The 22,353-nt window shown below is 35.7% G+C and overlaps 2 protein-coding genes across 4 annotated transcripts; one reads left to right on the forward strand and one right to left on the reverse strand.

Moving 5' to 3' along the window:
• The first annotated feature begins 1,058 nt into the window (after nucleotides 1-1,058).
• LOC144448038 (arylsulfatase J-like) lies at nucleotides 1,059-11,064 on the forward strand. Its single transcript, XM_078138187.1, has 15 exons — nucleotides 1,059-1,194; nucleotides 2,947-3,058; nucleotides 3,771-3,822; nucleotides 3,992-4,095; nucleotides 4,320-4,426; nucleotides 5,001-5,065; nucleotides 5,559-5,660; nucleotides 5,883-5,946; nucleotides 6,372-6,469; nucleotides 7,101-7,243; nucleotides 7,612-7,670; nucleotides 7,945-8,059; nucleotides 8,993-9,036; nucleotides 9,455-9,544; nucleotides 10,880-11,064. The coding sequence occupies exons 1-15, from the start codon at nucleotides 1,059-1,061 to the stop codon at nucleotides 11,062-11,064; spliced, it is 1,476 nt and encodes a 491-aa protein (XP_077994313.1).
• Nucleotides 11,065-12,279: 1,215 nt separating this feature from the next.
• On the reverse strand, nucleotides 12,280-22,345 carry LOC144448687 (arylsulfatase J-like). Of its 3 annotated transcripts, none has more exons than XM_078138975.1 (15): nucleotides 22,208-22,345; nucleotides 21,718-21,833; nucleotides 20,433-20,484; nucleotides 19,718-19,821; nucleotides 19,395-19,501; nucleotides 18,338-18,402; nucleotides 18,036-18,137; nucleotides 17,340-17,403; nucleotides 16,666-16,763; nucleotides 16,181-16,323; nucleotides 15,398-15,456; nucleotides 14,861-14,978; nucleotides 14,209-14,252; nucleotides 13,470-13,562; nucleotides 12,280-13,006 (listed from the first exon to the last, which is right to left on the reverse strand). In XM_078138975.1, the coding sequence occupies exons 1-15, from the start codon at nucleotides 22,214-22,216 to the stop codon at nucleotides 12,834-12,836; spliced, it is 1,347 nt and encodes a 448-aa protein (XP_077995101.1). In that variant the 5' UTR covers nucleotides 22,217-22,345; the 3' UTR covers nucleotides 12,280-12,833. The 3 variants fall into 3 exon arrangements, with proteins under 3 accessions (XP_077995101.1, XP_077995099.1, XP_077995098.1); XM_078138973.1 differs by having other exon boundaries at nucleotides 21,746-21,833; nucleotides 22,208-22,339; XM_078138972.1 differs by having other exon boundaries at nucleotides 21,722-21,833; nucleotides 22,208-22,339.
• Between the last annotated feature and the right edge of the window lie 8 nt (nucleotides 22,346-22,353).

Here is a 22,353-nt window from a genome sequence, read left to right on the forward strand (position 1 = left end):
CTGGGCCTTACATTTCATTCTTGAGACCATGGAGGCTTCCCCTATACTTTGACTGGACTGGTTTTACTTGAACAACAAAGGTCAACCCAATTCACACCTTCTAAATCCCCCTTTGTCTTACACTATCCAATACTGATAAGACTTCAGCAGCAACTCTGACAAGGAGTTGGTTATAACCCGCTACACAAACTTTAATATTAGCTCCGGTAGAGGACTGCTAATCCCGTACATGTCAAACAATGTGTCAACATTATGACAGATGAAGAGCATAAATCTTAATCTAGTCTAGCAAGGGTGAGATGGCCGAATCCTGCTATCCTGTGAAATTGTCGGGCATATTAAGTACAATAGACTCTGGTAGAAAGATAAACAACGCGGCTCCGTCTAGATGATGATAGAACTGAGATAAAAGTGTACACATTTGGATGGGGGACACACACAGCATGAAGTGTTCAGGGCGAAACAAATAAGCCATTCAACATTCACAAGCCCTGATAGGGCTGAACTACTCCATTCGTGGTACTGTAGTATGACTTATTTTTAATACTACTTGCCACAACTATTTTTCTCGGTAATTAAGTTATCCTCGTAATTTTGGCAAACTAATTGGGTCCTTTTGCATTTCATTCTTGAGACCATGGAGGCTTCCCCGATACTTCCATGTGCAGGCATGTGGTTTCTGACTTTGCTGGACTGGTTTTACTTGAACTACAAAGGTCAACCCAATTCACACCTTCTAAATCGCCCCTTGTCTTACACTATCCAATGCTGATAAGACTTCAGCAGCAACTAGAAGACAAGGAGTTTGTGATAACAAACTTTAATATTAGCTCCGAGGACTTCTAATCCCGTACATGTCAGACAAAGGGCATAAGTAGTCTTGGAGATTGTACAAAGTCACTGTCCATGATTAACGTTTCATTGTTATCACAATCTCCAATCATTACTTGGTATCCATGCATGACACTCTTTCTACTTAGTCACGTGATGTAGAGATTAGACTGCGGACGTCTTGCTAAAATAACGAAGCAATCTAGTTACTAGTGTTATTAGCCATCATGTACGTTCGCCAGACCATATGCGGTGTCGCACTGCTTCTCGTCACGTTAGCTGTCTTTACTGTTCACAGCCAGGACACAGCCTCAGATGAACCACAGAAACCTAACATAGTGTTTATCCTAGCAGACGATCTCGGTAAGTGCGTTCAATTATTTTTCATGATTTGATTTGCTAGCTAGCAAGCAATAGAATGAAACTGTCGTGTTTGCATGCCAAGTGGCTGTACACATTCCAAAATTAATCCGATGTGCCATACATATAATTTCAATTCTGTACAGCACCAAAGACGTCGGGCATGTAATTCACAGCCAACTGTCTTTTGTTGAAATTCACAAATTGTCTAACATAAGCTACTGAATACCATACCTATATCCTAGAGCCAGACCAGTCTGGGAGGTCAATCATCATATATGCAGTGGTAAACAAGTTTTATTAACAGCATGCAAACGTCTCACCAATACCTTTTTCATAGAGCTGTTAAACTTGGCCTTCTCAGCCAGGGTCATCTAAACTTTACTATAATTACTATATCTTATATTTTGAAGGACGTAAACGAATATTATTTTGGTAGATCTTTGCTCACTAAGATAGGGAGGCTTTGTACACTCCCAGGCCTGATCATAAACTCGCATATCACTTACTTTTGCATAAGCATATTTTCCAACTGAAAGTATTACAAGTGGTTGTTACAAATTGATTTATTTGGATTGAATTTGATTGTTGATCTTACGTAGTGGCATTATATGGTATGACAATTAGGTATTCAGTACCAAGAATTAGTCAACATTTCCTTAGAGGACTTTGACCTCTTTATCACAATCTACTACATGTGGTATGCATTAGTCTCCTGGAGTCTGGGACATGGCTGGGCTCCCTATTCATATCAAATACATTGCATGCAATGTAATTTTGAAGTATAAAAGTAAACTCTGTTACATAGTAAGACCAAATAAAAAAAATTGTTTGCAACTTGGTTCCAGTTACCCGACCCCACCTAGTTTTTCATGCTGACCCTAAACTAATTGTTGCGTTTTCGAGAAAACTAATAATAAAATCGCGAAAATCGTGTGAAGTCTCGCAAGAAATAGTGGGTGTGGAAACTGATATCAACTTAAAAAGACAATATATATAAAACTGTTCTTCCAATCTGTAATGGTTTTACATTTGATAGGAAGAACTAAACAACACATAGATCATTGGAAAACAATGAAAAACCTGAACTAGACACTCACACATGAAAAAATATATATAATAAATATTTAAAAAAATACCTACCCCACTTATTTTAAAATTGAATGTAATCGGAACCACACAATTTTTTTACGTCTAAACATGATTTTTTTTACGTTCAGCTGATATTACATGTAAATACATCTGCAGTGCCCATAATGACGCGACTATTGGTTATGACTGGTGCGCGGTGGGTGGACTTGCGCAATCATAGACACAAGTATAATTTTACCCCTTTCATATACAGTTTGCTAAATACGTCATTATTATCGATAGTATCGACATTTTATTGTATTCTGATAGAAATGTTCTGATACATATATCGGGAAACAAGTGCCTGTGCTGTGGGCAAAACCATCCTCTCGGAAACAAGTTTGTACTCGGTAAAAGCCGTATAGTTGGCCCTGTACTGTAAACATGCTTTGCCCGAAAGTGCACAATACCCTTGATTTTGTTTTTGTCCCTAAACGTGCTGAGTGATAAATTGAAATGTCAATATTTGTCACCGGAAGGTCAACAACCTGGAAACACAAGTGGAAGACAAAGAGCAGGCGTGGAGAACAGGGTACAAATTAACAACATATAAACTATAGACATTTGTTGTTTTGTTTTACGGATTTCTCAATTTTTTTTTTAATTTCTGTTACTAATCTTTAGGGTGGGGCGATATTGGTTACAATAACCCCTACGTTATCTCACCAACTATCGATACACTGGCCAGAGAGGGCGTCACTCTGAACCAGTCGTACGTTCAGCCAATATGCACACCGTGAGTACTGCTATATACAATTTACTACGATAAACGACAGCCTCTTTTACGGCACCGTCCAAGACGCACTGTCGTAATTTCGCAGTGTCGCCGAAGAAATAACAGCTCTGGTTAGACAGAATACGATGATGTCCTTCGATGTATATCTGCTCATGATCAGTGTGACATAGTAGACATATAATTTAAAGGCTCATAATTCATTCCCATGTCGTCGCATTTAGTAGAGTATTATACCATCATTTTCCCTTTTATTGAGAACCAACATTTTCTATAGCTCAGTCACATATCATCGCCATTGAGATGATGGCGGCCGTTGGGTTTGGTATCTGCTGCCGTTTGTTTCTGAACGGCTAAATCAACCAAGCTATATAGTTAGGGACCTGGTGGGATATAGGTTGTTATGGTAACATTATACACTGGGCCTTACAGAGGCTGCTGCAATGAATTTTACGCTATCCATGGAGTTGAAGAAGCATAATTATAGACCATTGTGCCGCTATGTCCGTCCAAGGGTGATATACTCGAATATTATATATAATTATAGATGATTTTTTTGTCTTTCTTATCTACATTTTTATGCCCTAACAGGGTCACGATATATGGATGAGTGTGTGTGTGTGTGTGTGTGTGTGTGTGTTTGTGTATATGTAAGTGTCCGTCTGTCTGTCTGTGTCTGAATTCATCTTCTTAAATGTAATGTTATTTATTACAGGAGTCGGGGAGCACTTTTCAGTGGGTATTACCCATATCGCATTGGTATGCAGGTAAGTAGGTACTCTCAGTTTTCAAAATAACCTTGTCGTATATCTTATCATGCTTACGTGTATCAATACACACTAAAATGGGCTCAACTAATTTTAGCAAAACGTTGAATCTCAAAGAACAATATATTTCTTACAACCACTAATTTTGGACAAATTTATTGTATATCAGCACAGAGTACTGAAACGTACTGGAGCAGCAGGACTACCTCTTGACCTGACAGTGTTTCCAGAGAAACTTCGCGAACAGGGATACGCGACATACATGGTTGGAAAGTAAGGCTGTTTCTGCATCTTTCGAAATGTTGTTCTTGTTGTAGTAATGTTTTTGTTATCGTTGTTGTTGTTGTTGTTGTTGTTTTTGTTGTTGTTGTTGTTGTTGTTGTTTTGATGGCAGGGAGTTGTCGCTAACATTTAATTTCATAATGTCTAAATCTGACTTTCAGGTTGAAATATTCCAGCTTCCTAATGTGGTATTGATCCTGAATCTCCTATTACAGGTGGCATTTAGGATACTGTAGCTGGGAATACACGCCACTGGCACGTGGTTTTGACCGTTTCTATGGTTTACTCCTCGGTGTGTCCGATTATTTCAATCATACACTATGTAAGTATACGGTATACGCGTATTTGAAAGATAGCCTGCCAGCAATCGCACTTTGAAGAGGGGTATTATCACTATTGTAGTCTAGATTCTAAATATTCTAAATGAATATCTTTGCGTACAGAGCAATGGGTTTCTTAAAATGTTGTAATTGTATTTCCAATAGTGGCTTTGCAATAGAGATGTGCGCTACGATGACTACAAAACATCGTGAATATCCAACGTTGTTTTAGTGTGCTTTACGGCGTGGTTGTTCTTGCTAATAACATTTCTACCACCATTGATGTCTTTGAACAAAAAATGTCACTGTCCCATGAATAATGTATTTGAGTACATCAATAACTTTATTTATTAATTAATTACTGACTACTGTTTCAGCTCAGAGGGCGCTGTCCTTGGAGAGTGTAAATACACGGAGCCGCTTACATATGAGCCAGAATTACATGTTCATATTTATTTTTTTTAATGTATGTACGTATGTATGTATGTATGTATGTATGTATGTATGTATGTATGTGTTTCTGCTTCTGTGCCTGTGCGTACAACTTGTCACTGTGTTTGTTCTCATTCTCTGTAGCTGGTTTTCTGGATCTGAGAGACAACATGATGCCAGATTGGAGTCAGACGGGGGTATATTCATCTGTAAGTGTCTAAACGTCATGTCTGTATCTAAGCTGTGTTGAACATAATCATAGTTAGTGACGACATACGTGTACGATTATCTCAATGCTAATAAAACTTCATATCAGCTTGCCTAATACAGACCGACATATTCGTCGTTGGGGGCGCTCCACTTCATGAAGTCGCGTGATACACACAGTGAAAGCCCACAACAAGAACAGCCTGTGTTTAATGCAGCAGCAACAAAAACCTGCACATTGCAGAAAATACTGTTTACCCAGTTTGTTTAGAAATCATTTCCTGTACGTACAATAACAACCCTTTTAATATATTGTTTGGCTTTTTTAATTTATTTAGTTACAAACACTGACTTTGATTATGTCTCTAGACATAGGTTTCCTAAGTAGAGCACATAGAAATATTGTTAACTTTGTGTAATACATTTTACTATATCTATAATAAATCATTTGTTGGTATATTTAATATAATAGATATCTTGTTATTATAATTGTAGGACTTGTTCAGCGAGAAAGCTTCCGATTTCATCACATACCATGATCAAAGAAAACCAATGTTTCTCTACCTATCCTTTCAAAGTGTTCACGGTCCACTTCAGGTAACCATCCTTTTTTTATTGTTGAGTTATAGTTTTAATGTGCACGTGTACAGTGTGTATGTTTAATTTACTTTTGAGGTAATTTTATTTTCATATTATTATCTTTGTCTGTAGACCTCTATTACTTTGTGTAAGATAACAACAGTGAGACCGTATATTTTAATGTACACCAAATATGGTTTCACTATTAATTCCTACATTTAATTTTGTTTATCGTTCCAGGCGCCACAGAAATACATCGACATGTACCCGTCCATCAAAAACGAAAATCGGAGGATAAAACTTGGTAAGACGAAAACAGACGGACGGACAGACATACATACATACATACATACATACATACATACATACATACATACATACATACATACATACATACATACATACATACAGACAGACAGACAGACAGACAGACAGACACGGGCGGGGTGGTAGACACACATACAGAGACATATACGGACGGGTGGGTAGAATAGCCATACATACATACATACATACATACATACATACATACATACATACATACATACATACATACATACACACAGACAGACAGACAGACAGGCAGGCAGATGGATGGACGGACGGACGGATGAACGGGTGGGTGGGTGGGTGAGTGGACATGGAAAAAGGCAAAAAGACGAAAAGGAATATATTAATGAAATAGTGATACCATCATCATGTTTAACTTTATGTTATCTATCTATGTAGCTATGGTTACAGCGATGGATGATGCAGTGAAAAATGTAGTGTCTGCTTTGCAAGATGCTGGAATGTCTGACAATACTCTCATCGTCTTTAGTAGTGATGTACGTATGACGTATCTACATGTATTTGTCTGTAATTGCTAGATCTCTGTTTTTGCTATTCCAATCTCGACTATTTACGAGGAGAGATCAGTTTACTGGGGGTCGGAAAGAAGATGAAATCATTGAACGTGTTTCCATTGTTCGCCCAATTTTGTCGATAAACGCGTTTAAGTATAATTCTACCATGCTTTGGAAATATCGCCAGTTCTCGAGAAATGTGAAGTTGCCTTCAAAACGTTTTCAAGAAAAATCCCTAAACATTGATCCATTTTTCGTCCAAAAAAATGTCCACAATATTTGGTCAAAAAACAAGTGTATTTATTGTGGAAATGTTTCCGATTCTCGAGCAAAGTAGGGATAGAAGTATCTTCAAAACACCATGGAAATATAACCACGCCCGCAGAGCGTCAAGCATAAGACAAGATATACAGTATTGGTGTTATTATAAACATGTAATTTGGATTCGCGCAATTATTTGCTCATGTAAGCGCTTATATAATTATCACACACACAAATCCCTTTTGTCGACTAATGAAGAAATTGACCCGTTTAATGTACGAAAATATAACGGGAATAGTTAACTAACGTTAGCCTCTGTCTCCCCTATTTATATACGTACACACTAATTCAGAATGGAGGGACAGCCAAATCAAACAACGCAGGTAGTAACTGGCCTCTAAGAGGTGCTAAGACTACATTATGGGAAGGTGGTACTCGAGCTGTAGGCTTCGTTCACGGCAAGATGTTAGAAAAAACTGGTTATGTTAGCAACGAGTGAGTAAATCACATTTTGTTTAGCATATCCTAGTGGAGTTTTCTTTACAATTTTTTTTTTAATCTTTAAAAAAATATATATGTTGCGTGTATTTATGAACTATTTGTTGACAGGAGAACAAGGTTTGTGGAAATAGTAAAAAGTATAAGTTGTAAACTTCGTTTCCTGTCATTTTTATGTAAATAACCATTGTCCATTGTTACAGTACACGTGTAAGGGTTAATGTCAGTTCTCTTTTTAATTACCATTATACACTAGAATACAACTGACACACATTGGGAAGAGCAAATAATCTAAACATTGTATTACTTCAATTGCCGGTGCAAGCATTTTTTTAACTTAAAAAAAACATGTAACACATTTACAGGCTGGTTCATATCGTTGACTGGTATCCAACTTTGGTAGGATTGGCAGGAGGAGAGGCAGGTACGATTGTACAGCCAATGGCTAGCTTTCTGTCTAGCGCCATCTGGCGAGTATTATGTCTTTCAGACAATGTCATTCATTTGGTAATTTGGAAACTTGTAAAAAGATTTTTTTTCTCTCATTGATTGATTGATATCGATGGTTGTAATGGTTACCGTTCCATTTATCTACACCATGTTACTGAATGTCTTGTTTTAGCTTTAGTGGATATCCTGGTACCATATAATGTCGTCAGAGGGCGTGATTTATTTGGCAAGATGTTTCTTTACTGTAGACCCAGACATCGATGGTATTGACGTATGGAACACCTTATCAAAAGGTGACCCTTCACCCAGGACCGAATTTGTGTACAATATTGATGAAATCGACCCAGCTGGTGCAGCTATAAGGTTGGCTAAACTAAATCTAATATGCTGTTATTAAGATATCGTACTTTTTCATTGCATTATAGAAATTAGACATATTTTGATTTGTACTACTAACAGAATCTTTACAAAATACTCACCATAGCAAATGAAAATCGCAACGTAAATGTAATTACTTTTTACATCACAGCGATATTACATTTCACACAGAGCCCCACTCAGGTCAAGTGCACTAGAACCATGTGTAGTAAACCATGGCCTAGACAGTAAGATACGTCGTGACGTTTCGCCCTCACCGGCCTTCTCTCGTGTTAGGGGTTGGCCGATGTTTGAGGGCGCCCCGTCACGGCGTACCTTACAGCCTAACCATGGCCCTGTCAAATTTGAATCAAATTCATCAAAACATTCCATTTCATCACTGTCATCCTATCCTCAATGAGAGCCTATATGCGTTTAAGGTACAATTTGCACAGAAGATCAATTTCCCTGAAAATGAAAGAGATTCGAAAAGTACTAACCCTTGATATTTGAAAGCCTACTCCTTGTTATTTTAGAATGGCGACAGAAAAGTGGAGGTTCATTGTCTTGTTGTCAAGGCCTAACAAACTGTTACAGAACTATGCAACATTCAACTGCCATTTTGGATTCTGAAATAGTTGAATTTCAAAATAGTTGAATAATAGCCATTAATTAACTGAGAAGGGGGTGAGGTATCACACAAAGTGATATCTTAAGTTTGACACTTGTATTTTTGAGGTAAATTCTTTAGTACATACTTATTTGCAAGAATTTGAAAAAGGGTACGAAATTGACACCTAAAGCGTGGCGTTTTGTGGCTGCGTACTTTTAAATTGTTTTGGCTCAAGGTGAAATTATCTCATAGGCAAAACTGCACATAAACAGGAAACGTGTTATGTACAGTACTTTTTGATGATTAGATCTATATTCCTTCTGTAGAATGGGAGACTACAAACTCATCGTTGGTAAAGCCGGCAATCCGGGTAAGTATGTAATTGCTCGATGTCAGATACATGCACAATATTCAATACATGATTTATATACAATGCAGTGATGGAATAATGACGTTTTAGTCGTTTTCCAAACACAAACATGTCAGTTATTTAATATAAAATGTTTTGATATTGTCATCGGATTGTTCAGCTTACATATATTTCAGGAAACTGACGTCTTTGAAAGAGTCTTTCACGTGTAAGTGAATAATGCCAAGTTGAACTCATCATGTTATCTGCATAGTAATGACAAATTGTACTCACAGAGGCAAAAAAGAATAATTTTCTCTGCTTAGACAGTCAAGTTTTTATTATACGATACGAGTCCACAAGGTATCCCTTTCCTTTACCAAGCTTAAGTGTGTGCCAGCGTACTAATGAGATTCTGTCACATTTTGTCTATCGACAGCTTCCTGGGTAGCTCCACCCGAGATGGAAGACGTCAGGACTGAAAAGGGCCGTGCAAAACTTAGTGGAAAATACCTCTTCAACATCATAGGTATGGGGTGAAAGAGAATTCATTTCATAGCGAGAGGGGGGGGGGGGATAACCGTACTCCCTTGTACATTGTAACAGATTAAACACCACACGCCAAGCCTCACTCACCCCTCCAATACTTCACGATGTCGAATCTTCTTAATGTAGAATATGCAACAAGGAGATTTATAGTCTCAGCAGCCAATCAGACGAATGTTCTTGAAACCTTCACTGATCTGAAGAACTTTGTGTAACTTTACAGTTTTAGTAGACCATCATGTAAAAAACCTGGCTGTCAGCTTTGTCATTCTGCCAAGAACTCCTAGTCCTATCCTTTTGGTGCCGAGACCATGATTCCAACCTGGGTTATTCCGGAAACATTCGTCTGCTAATCTAAAGATGTGATTGGCTACTATACTAAGTCTAGAAATCTTCGTGGTTGTGGGATCTACATTAATTAAATTCGACAGATGTTGTTCAACGTTAAACAACGCAACAGTATCCTCTACAAGATGCTTCGAAGAAAGCAACTAAAGTGTCTGGACAATGTTTTATACAATGAATAGGTATACCCGTACGCTATACAACATACATACATACATACATACATACATACATACATACATACATACATACATACAGACAGACAGACATACAGAGAGGCAGGCAGACATACAGAGAGGCAGGCAGGCAGGCATGCATACATACATACATACGTACATACATACATACATACATACATACATACATACATACATACATATGGTAATGGATGGGCGTTGTATAATGCAGGCTATTTTCATATATAATTATATGTGTGTTGCAGAGTGATATGCTGGTTACCTATATCCCACAGTTACAATGGACAACCGGTTTGTAGAAACAGACGCTGTGTAGCTCCCGGTCTAGCTCAACAAATACCTTGCTGGCATTGCCATGTTTCATTGTTTTGGACGACAAAAGACATTGCTATTCATTGTCTGGCATAACAAACACTAACCAATATTTGTTTCTGCGTGAGCTACCACAAATCATATATATATTACATAAACAAGATATAGTGTTTATCAACACAGCTCAAAGGTAAAATGTATACAAGTCACAAGTGTACTTCAATGTTGGCGTGTCAATATTTATATGTGTATTTGTAGATCCAGACGATAAGATTTACCAATCTTTTGTTTTGTTGGCAAAACAGGTATCGCGAACTCTATAGACACAATGTAGCAATGGTCATTATGGAGGCAGATTACAGTTGATTGTAATCAACTGATTTCCACGTATTTTAGATTATGTATTTAGATTCGTGGTGTTCATGTTATGCAGTACATATAAACATTTAATGTTATTTCCACAGATGATCCGACTGAACGTAACGACATCAAGGACGAGATGCCAGAAAAAGTAGCTGAAATGGAGGCACGTTTGAAAGAACTGACAAAGAAAATAGTTCCAGCCATGAACCCCAAGTCAGAACCAGCGAAGGCCAATCCGCGTAAATTCAACATGGCTTGGTCACCGGGCTGGTGTTATTGTAACTAAAGTTTTAAATCCAAGTAGCGTACAGTATTGAAAGACGAGTATCAATAGTTACTGAAAATGCATTCCCTACATACGTATATAGCCAGTCTACAACACGGCTACTAGCTACGAAAACGAATGGCACGGGTTGGGGGCGGGGTGAGACGTTTATTATTCATATTATAAATGTATACATTACAACGGAAATCCTGAAACAAAATTAATCGTCGCCCGGTTCGACAAAGATGTTACTAACATGCCACAGTTTTTGTCTGGCCAGACAAAATATCTCTTTGATGTTGTAAATGTTCTCGTCTGGCTGGACAAAAATTTAATTAATATTTCCACATGCTATCGTCTGCCACAACAAGCACTTAACTACAATTGATACATTTTAGTCAATTGACTGTCTCAAAAATATCAAAGAACACGCCAGACCTTAGGTTTACCAGGCAGGGACATGAATTTGGTGTTGATCTCCTAAGCTCACACAAAGAAAGTGTAAAAGTATAGGTAAAGATGTTTGTCACGCCAGATGATTGACGAAACTCTGTTGGTAAGATTTTTGTCTAACCAGCCGGCAGACTGTAGCTTTGTTAATGAGATTTTTGTTGAGGCAGACGACGTTTTGTTTCAGGGTTTACGATTTCCGTTGTAACATACTGGTAGCAAACTAGAGAGTGTAATCTTAAGTGAGTAGGTTGGAAGATTGAAAATTGTCTACATTTTGACTTAATTCTGATAATGGTATGTACTTTATACATCCAATGTTTCATTTTTATATTATCATTAAATACCACATAAAGAACTACTTGCACAATTTGTGTAATGTATCATCATCATGATTAATCATAGTATGGTGCTTTATTCCATTGCCTGTTGAAAAGACACTCTACATATTGTTTTGAGGGGTCTTTTACCGCTTGCAAAACTCTCACGACAAGCAAACACGATATAATATTTGGTAGTCACACTGGCTAACTCAATTCAATCAAAGCATCTTCCAGTTTCTCTGTACAAGTTGCTCAACAAGAGAATAACAAGGTGTTGTACCAAAATCTTACTAGATCATACATTTGCAATACGGTGTGTGGCAAGTTTAACACACACACACACACACACACACACACACACACACACCCCCCTTGGTTTTAGTATCGTTTAATACCGCTAAAAGAAAAGAGGAAGAAATTCACAAAAGTCACATTGTGTAAACGTTTCTAACTATACCTATATATCTCTGTCGTTGTTGTAATGTTCGAGAACATAATACCATGCACAAACCAAGTTATTGGCTTTGAATAGAAAATATGGATTATATACACTGGTTGTCCAACGTCGACACGTGTCTACATTAGTAGTTTTGTGGTAATAGAAATATGAGTCAATACATTCTAAATATCCATTATCTTCCCTGCTTTTCATACACTACCTTCAAAAGGTATAATATTCTCTCAAATATTTGTTTTTCTTAATTCAGTTGGGAAATATATTAGGGTTCTTTACTGCTCGTCCAGCCACCCGTAGTGACAAGACTCCTTAGTTCGGGAAGGATAACAAAATGTACCATTTAGCTACTATATATTGAAAAGAATGGTAGAATGAATATGTCGCAATTTCTAAACATGACCTACGAACAATTTTGCTCAAGTGTTAAGGAAATGTGGCTTATTCTCAAAATGACATGATGTGCTCTGTTGTTTCGGTGCGCCCACATGCAATACCCAGAAAGAAAAAGCCGATGAGGGCACGATGAGGGCACAATGATATGTTACAGCTCATCTCTCAGTCTAGCACCAGCCAGGAGAGTACACACCTCCAAAATGTCTTGGTGATGATGCTTTCGATTTCGTCGGATGCAGTGGAGTAGCACCTTTCAGTTTTAATTCCTCTAGCCTCGCTGTCATAGTAGCTACTTTGCCCGGCATGGTTTCGGCTAGATCATTATGTTCAGTCGGATCATCTGCAAAAGAAACAGCTCATTAAAATACCAATAGCTAAACTACGATTAATTTTATCATAAACATTTTATTATTTTCAACTTGTTTATAACTTTTACTGTTACTTCGTTCAAGAAAACTCCAATATATTCTCAATTCAAATCAATTAAAAAATGTGGGGTCACCATACATTTGTTTTAAATATTAGAGGTCAAATTCAAATGAAATGGACGTGAAGTATTGTGTTAGATCTGAGGGTGGTGGGGGGAAGACGGTTTCCTTGAAAAGAAAACGGTGAACCCCCGAATGTCTTTCATTTCAAAAGGACCAGCAACAAACTTTCAAATACCAAGGTTTATAGATATATTATATGAGGCTAAATTTTTTCAGCTTCTTATTTATTTTCATTTATCCAAGATGTCTATTGTAATTTGACGTCCAACCACAAACATTTTTGAAGTCATATGTTTATCAAACCCTCCTTACCTCGAATGTTAAACAGCATTACAGAAGCCTTACTTATACGACCATCCTCGATACCCTGATCACTGTTGTGTTCTGGGGGTGGTAGCCAGTCACCTGAGCAGGAACAAATACAACAAATATAAAGTGTCAGTCGACACCTAATAATGTTCATGGCCCTAAAGTCTTTATCTTTCATTTATTAATTTATTTATTTATTTCATAAATGTATAGTATTACATGAATACAACTGAAATTACCAACATTCTTTGTAATCATGTATTAGTGTACTAAGTCTTGTGAAATTAAAATGTAAGTCAATTAAACAACGATGCATTAGGTTTATTAAAATATTACATGTGGATATTAAATGAACATGAATTATTATTCACATATGTCATTGATTCTGTGGTACGCGAAATATGAGTAAAACACATTTAAAATTGCCATTATTTTTTTTGTTAAAGGAAAGGTATTCATATTAAGATGGTATGCATACCCCACGTCAGCAGAATTGAGTGTTTTCGAAGAATAAATATCGCATTTATACCATGCATGAATGTAGTGATAACTCTCCTTCATGTATTGGGACAAAATACCTTATTGCTCAACATGGTCTCTTTATCATAACACACTCATAACACAGGGTGTTATCCCTGACAATTGATTACTTCTCAATAGTATTTCCATTGGCTAAACAAATATAACTATTTAACAATTGTTACAAACATAGGATGGATAAAATCTCGAGATATGTCAGTACCTGGATTGCCTGCTTTGCCAACTATCAACTTGTAATCTCCAACCCTATCAAGATAATTAATACCATCACCAATTACATTTCACTCTGTTTTAATAACACCTGTACTTAGTTTCCTCTTTAATTTTTTTTCCAATACCGAATTCAAACAGCCAAATAATTGTCTTTGTGACTAGTACGTAGAAACCAATAAGAAACCGTACATGCTACACTTCAAGACAGCAAGATTGGATGAATACAGATTCTTGCAACATTTTTGTTCAAATGAAAGAAACTAACATGCCACCATGCAGACATCAAACCAATGGTATCTGCGTGTAATTACTTTAAATTTAGATGGTTTATTACATTTAGACAAAATGTAGCAAAAAATGCGATGTTGCTATCTTGAAGCGTTCGATTTGCTGTTACTTATTGGTTTCTACGTGGCTGTATCAAACAGAGCCAGTGAACGCCAACGTGAAACAGGCTATACATATTACTTATATGAATTCTCACAAGCTTTAACTTCATGTAGACGTCTTTTTCTTGATTATAAAGATAAAATGATATAGAACAAATCAGCTTAGGTGCGATGCGCAGTAGCAAAACTACCTGCCGTTCTTAGTTTCAATATTACAATATTAGTCTTCCACTTGGAGGAGGGTTACTTTACCTGATGGCTTGTTCAGGTGGGTCAGCAACGTCATCGATATTATATACGAATTCTGTTCTCGGTGAAGGATCTCCTTTCGATATGGTATCCCAGATATCCATCCCGTCCATGTCTGGGTCTAAAACACGAAAACCATATTTTGTTTCTGTAAGTTGCAGTGAAAGCCCAGCATAATACAATGACTTAGAAGTATAACACTTATTATACCATGCACGAACCAGGTTCAACAAAAAAAATAAAAACAAAATGAACATGTTCAATTCACTAAGTATCGTGCATGTATTTCATAAAATGTGTTGTAGGACATTCTCTAAAAACATCACCAGTATAATAAATGATTCTACTGTGACTCGTAGTGACAAGGACCCTTAGGTCACTCGTATTGTCCTTAGCTGATCGAAGACAAATATTGGGACATAATATCTTAGAGTATACATCTTCCTCAAAAATGTAAACAAATTACAGACAAGATGGTACAGGTTGATATTTAAAAAGCGTTACCTTGAAAAAATAAATTAACAGATAAAACTTCTTTACCTGTATCTCCACCAGCTAACTTGACAAAAGTCGGGTACCAATCAACAACATGCATCATCCTTTGAATAATACAAATACGCAGAATTAGGCACTGCATGTTGTTTTTTTATCGATTTTATAATCGTTTACATACAGCCTTCAGTGACTGGCTTAGATCTTGTCACGTGGTATCGACTAGTAACCCTTGGTGACCTCAATTTACATAGAGTATGCACTTTAGTCATGTTCTATTTTCCCTAGGTAATAGTTATGAAGCACGTTGTCTTTCTGTTGATTTTCTTTGATTTTTGAAAGATAAGTGCCTGCCAAGGCTTGTAATAAACTACTTATTGCCTGGCTATATTCGGAAACGAGTAGCCGTCATTTTACCCATTGAGCTGTAATGCTTTTAATGGCTTTTTAGCCTCAAGGAATAATGGCTACATAATAACCCTTAGGTAATATATTCTACTACTGCCAGGCAATAATTGTACTGTATGCTAATCACCGATCATACCACATTGTCGTATATCAACCCGAGCAAATATATATTTGTCTTATTCAGTCATTTCAAGGTTTTATAATTTCCTGTTTGTAATAGACGATATCAATCAACCTTTAAACGAATTAAATTTTCAAACTGTTACCCGTTTATACTTTAACTTTATGGCTGTTGTCACTTACTAACTCGTGATGCAGATTTCATAAGTGTGGGGTTTCTAAGACTGCTGAATATGATTTCGTCACCACCATTTGAGGGTTTATTCTCCATTACAGAAATGCATCACATAACTTTTAACTTACTCATTGTTTATGTAGCCTGTTCTTTCTAGCATACTGCCATGTGCGAATGCAACAGCACGTGTACCACCTTCCCACAATGTCTTCTTGGAGCCACGCAGAGGCCAGTTATTGCCTTCGTTGTTTCTATTTTGTGGACCACCATTCTAGATGAAGGAGAAATCGATATCGCTATCATTACAATACATTACATTACACTGCATTGTGTCATATAGTTCTCGTGTTAGGTACTGTGCTTTAAAGTACTGTATTGTAGTCTACTGTACTGTTGTGTACAGTACCGTACTGCAATGTACTGCACTAAAGTGTAATGTTCTGTTCTGTACTATACTGGTGCAGTATTTTACTGTACTTTACTGTCCCGTTCTGTATTATTACAGTGCCGTATTTCAGTGTACTGTACTGATCTGTGCTGTGCTATAATGTGCTGACTACAATGTACTTTACGCCATCAACAAGAACATTTAACAAGTATTTATGAAACTTACATCACTTGAAAATACAAACAAGGTGTTATTCCAGAGGTCGCTTTCCTTTAAATCTGCTACGACCTCCTTGACAGCATCGTCCATTGCAGTGACCATACCTATAACGTTAAAAAAAAAAAAAATATATGTTGCTTAAATTAAGAGTTTTAATCATATGAGCTACCTGGTAAGATTTTAGTGCTAAAAACTAGCATGTTGTCATTTTCAATAAATGTCGTCAAATATCTAAGAACAAGCAATGGGTCTGGTTTGGGGAATATATTTACAGGAATCTCAATATTCATTTTTACGAAGATATTGATAATTGTTTATGTAGTATTAAAACTTTATTTTTATTTGAACATATGTCAACTTATCCATGGAGGAGAAAGTTACAGAACTACATAGAATGAATAAAGGAGATCGTGTGAGCAAAAAGCACAAACCAGCTTGGAATAGACTACAATGGAAGAAAAAGAATATTAAATATCAATAAACATATGAGTACACTCGACCACGTTTGTGAATTTTTCCACTGATCAATAGATGGTGATCGTTATCAAAATGGCAATAACATTTTGAGATATATACCATTGGTTAACAGAAACCAAGGCCTTGTAAATTGTAATTGAATTTAAAAGTTAATTGCATTAGTTTTTTTCTGTATTAGCAGTGATAAAATAATGATTCCTTACCGAGTTTAATTCTCCGTTTACGATTTGTTACATTAGCATACATATCGATGTATTTCTGAGGGGCCTGGGCAGGAGGAAAGCATGATGAAAATGAAAAGAAATAGAAAAGAAGTTACATGATAAAATAATAAGAAGGGCGAAATAAAAATAATAACATAAAATGTGAATACAAAGTTAATTTCCGGATAATATAATTGTTTATGACAGAGTTGTCTGGCTGTTTTATTATGTTTACCTCTTGTAGAATTGTAAAAACTAAAAATTACAAAATGTAACTTACTTCACAAGGAATTCTGTTCACTATATTGAAGCATATAAATAATTCTTTGTTTTATAAGTTTGTAGTCATCTGTTCACAATGAAAATATTATACTAATTTTTAAAATATTAATATGACAATACCGTCCTAAACACTATCACTGAAATCTTTTTCATTTTCTACCAAATAAACGTTTAGCGCGTTCGGACTTGGTGGCCCTGTCTGACTGATTCGTCAAGTTGGAGCCTGAGAAACTATTGTTTGTTTGTTCGTTTGCTTGCTTTCTCGCTTGTTTGTTTGTTTGTTTGGTTGTTGGTTGGTTGGTTGGTTGGTTGGTTGAATTGGCTGATGGCACATATGACACAGGTTGCGACTAGTACAGTGAATTCAGAATGAAACCTTTCACAAAGATTAATCAACATACAATGTCTACATACCTGAAGTGGTCCATGGACATTTTGAAATGCCAGGTACAAGAACAGTGGTTTAGTTCTATCATGGTTTCTGATATACTCCGAGGCTTTCTCACTGAACACATTCTGGAATTTAAAAACAAAATACTACTGTGAAAAAATAATTTTAAATGTAAGCTCATTGAAATAATCATAAAATCACACAATATAATATAAGTTTCAATTTACGGTATTGGTAATTGAATTCTGTGAGAAAACAAATAAATTATATATTCGATAACAATAATATTAATAATACTAGTATTATTTCCTTATACTATACTCACAGCAGAATAAATACCCTCTTTGGAAAAGTCTGGTGTCGTATCTTCACGGAAGTCAAGGTAATCGGCTTAACAAAAGAAAAATGAAATATTACATAAATGTTTTACACAAATACAAGAGACAAAGGAAAAAAAATGAGTGATCGGACCAAATTATCTTACGTCATATTCTAATTATCAGCGAGATAAAATATTTCATTGTTCAACAACTGGGGGCCCTGGGGGCTTCATATACTGCCATACATTCAGTGGAATTGTTTCATGAACAATTTCTACCCTCACTTTGCCAAATCTGGGATGCCCTCCTGCGATCCCTACATACGTGAATAATCGGAACTTATTTAGATAGCAGGATGATATGATGCATTCTGTTCTGTTCAGTTCTGTTTAAATCCGCATGCGTTCCATTTCCTTCAATTGTATTCCATAATTTCCAATCCCCATTCCATGTTGCTTCATATTATTTTGAAAAATACCGTTAATTTAAAAAAAAAAAAAAAATATATATATATATATATATATATATATATATATATATATATATATATATATATATATATATATATACGATGCTTAAGCCTTAAAGTTGCTAATGAAAATATCTCTTCCAAATGGAGTTATTGTAAACTGCCATTTTTTCTCTTCATTATTTGCTATTTGTTGAATCATGTGTAATCGTTGAGTAATCATTATAAATTATCCGTCTCTTTGTATATATTTAACTGTTGCTTTTGTTCCAAACCCAAAACCGGTAAATTGTTACCTTTAATTTTGAACAGTACACTTCACTCTTTGTCATTTGTTTGGTAATTTTACATAATTTACATATAGTAATTCGAGCCAAATTTTCTTTATTTCATTTGCATGTTAAACGGTTTCGCCATGACAAAGTTATATGCATTAGTATATTCGTGTGTCATTTTACAACATCGCATTATGTCGAAATATTAAATCTGCAAATTAATGCAGTATTTGGTGTCTTGGTTTACTTAATAAATGTTTTCGTCATAAAAGAGTTGTTGCTTGCTACATCCTGGCATAATTTTTACTCGGTACTTACAAAAACGGTGAGTGTAGTAATCCTGACCGGCATTGTAAAAACCATAGAAATGATCAAATCCTCGTCCGTTTGGTGTATAATCCTCCTTACAGAAACCAAGGTGCCACCTAATATGAAGTTATAGATGTACACAATTTCAAATCAAACTTCCAAGTGCATCAATAAATTTAAATAATATATCTAAAACTATTTTTCATTTTTTCTCAAATAACTCACTTCTACCACATTTTCTCTCAGATCTATGCAGTTAGCTTTATTCGTACACGGAATTTTCATACCATCAATAGTAACCCCTTAATAAAACAGTATTACATACAACTTACTTTCCAACCATGTAAGTTGAATAGCCTTCATCTTTCAGTCTTTTTGGCATCAAAGTAAAGGTTAACGGTACACCAATCGGATAGTATTTCTTTAAGACATTGTGCTGAGGAAAACATGAAAAATGATTTCTTTGATAAACACTTAAATATCTATAATTAGAGCCCTTTCACCAAAGTATTTAATGCATGCCTTACTCTAATATGGTAACTCAACGCCCATATAACAATAAACGACATTCTACTGCTACACGATACTATCAAACGTTTCAGAAAATCTGCCATCAAATGGTTTAAGGTTCATGACTATCAATGTAACATGACATATGGGTATATCTATAATAGGTGCTAATGATTCCGAAGCATAAATGATTGCAAATCAAATGTAGTTCTTTTGCATAATCTATTCTTATTTTGCTAAATTTATTTATTTTTGTATGCATGGAGATTCTCACTTCACTGTATATACGGTAGTATTGGGTGTAACCTTGTAGTGGAGATCCATTATTACAACAAAATGTGTTTGTGAACAGATTTATATTTTAATGACATTGGATTTTGAAACAACTTATAAACACTTTACTGATGTCAATACGTTTTTCATGGGCTTTGCCAGTGACTGCAAATTACCATACTATTTCCATGTGCATACAACCATATCGTGATCAGTAGCATTTTATAGGCGTTCAAAAGACTAGTTAGTCATCAAAGTACCTACCTGTAAACCAGTACGGTATGTAAAGTATCCTGTCATCAGAGCTGTTCGAGTCCTATATACACGGAAATTTGAAATAAATAAGATAGGATAAAATATTTGCTAAATATTGTGGTTTTTTACCGTTCTACTATCTAAAAGAAGAGTTTAACCATAGCGAGTTATTCGTGTCTGTGTCCCAATGTGTGTGTGTGTATGTATATATGTATGTATGTATGTATATATGTATGTATGTATGTATGTATGTATGTATGTATGTATGTATGTGTCTAAATGGTGTTATCTAATAGTCGACAAAAATACTTTTCTTTCGGGTAAAACTGCGTATTCACATGGTGTTTATATATTGTTGTATAGTCACCTCTTTATTTTAGGAATGATAATTAAATGTCTGACGTTTAAGTAAAATGTGAATATATTGACATAAGTTATAAATTCGTCGTTTTACAAATTAATTAATATGTCATGTACTTATATCATTTGATATATAACCCTATTTGAATTCATGGTCACTTCATCTCCTTGTATTAAAGTGATGTAAACATGAGAATTTACCATCACCATGAAAACCCATAGCACCTGAAATGAATCACTGTTTCACAAACCTCTTACTGATATTTTACCTTTGTTCATACATGGAGTAGTGATATCCTAACATATTGAGGCTAAGTGAGTTGTATCATAACAATCTGTTGAATTAATATCACCCAATGCAAATAATATGTACAAACATGATAATACATTTGATGAGCTATATCATGAACATTTCATGCGGCAAATTTAAAGAAATTTTTGTTAAAGGGGCACAATATGAGTGTATACGTTATAGGACGTATTGGTTGCTACATATTTTAAAGGTAGTAGCAGTATTCTACTTACTGAAGCACTTAAAATCACCACTTTCAACTCAAAACTTGTATTTTGATATACCGTATAAACAATTCGGTGATGTAATTTAATATGTTTATAAAATAATGTGGAGTAAATTCCTACTATGCAATCAAGTGTTCTAACATATTGCAACGTCTTAGAAAGCATACATGTATATCGATAGTATATTATACAAAAATAGTTTAAGTGAGGTTTTATGAAAGGATTTTCACTCGAGAAATCGTTCACAAACTCAGCGTGTGTCGCTTTAATACGTTGAGTTTTTAAATGACTGTCAGTTGATATGGTCATTGTATATGTGTAATTAAATTTCACACGTTAATTAAATACAAACGACTTGCATACTGACTAAAAGTGGTTTGTTGCAACAAAGATGGGAATCTTAGTGAATACTAACGTACGGACTACATGAAGGCAGCACATACGATTGATTGAAGATAACACCATTGTATGCCAGGGTATCAAGAGTTGGTGAGATAACAGAAGGGTTATTATACCCAATATCACTCCATCCTGAAAATTTGAAACAATAAAATCACAAAGTCACGATAGCTAGTATTCTATTTTGAAAGTCTAACAGTTTCTCCACGTGCAATTCCCAGTTATTTTCGAGAAGAAAAAAATGTCAATCTTCAATACATTATATTATGGGATGTACATATTCTGTAAGGAGTATCAATATCTGACTAAAATCACACAAAACATACAAGTGCTAGAAATTCGAACTGTGGTATACGAATGACGCATATGCACAATCATGCATATTGGGTTCAATTTTCAACAAACTAGGAAATACGTTGGCAGCAAGCGGTCATAGACCCCATAGAGTAGATGACTTTGCCCAAAGCTTTACTAAATCTACACGAAATAATAAAAATACAACTTACCCTGATCATCAGCTAATACGAACACAATGTTTGGTTTTTGTTCTTGTGTTTTACAATGCACTAAAATGCTAAGCCCAATCAGGCATACGAACAGCAGTCTAGAGGCTTCCATCTTGCAATCCCCGACAACTTTGTGAAATGGCGCG

Source organism: Glandiceps talaboti, chromosome 17 (assembly GCF_964340395.1).
Source record: "Glandiceps talaboti chromosome 17, keGlaTala1.1, whole genome shotgun sequence".
Classification (NCBI taxonomy): Eukaryota; Metazoa; Hemichordata; class Enteropneusta; family Spengelidae; genus Glandiceps; species Glandiceps talaboti.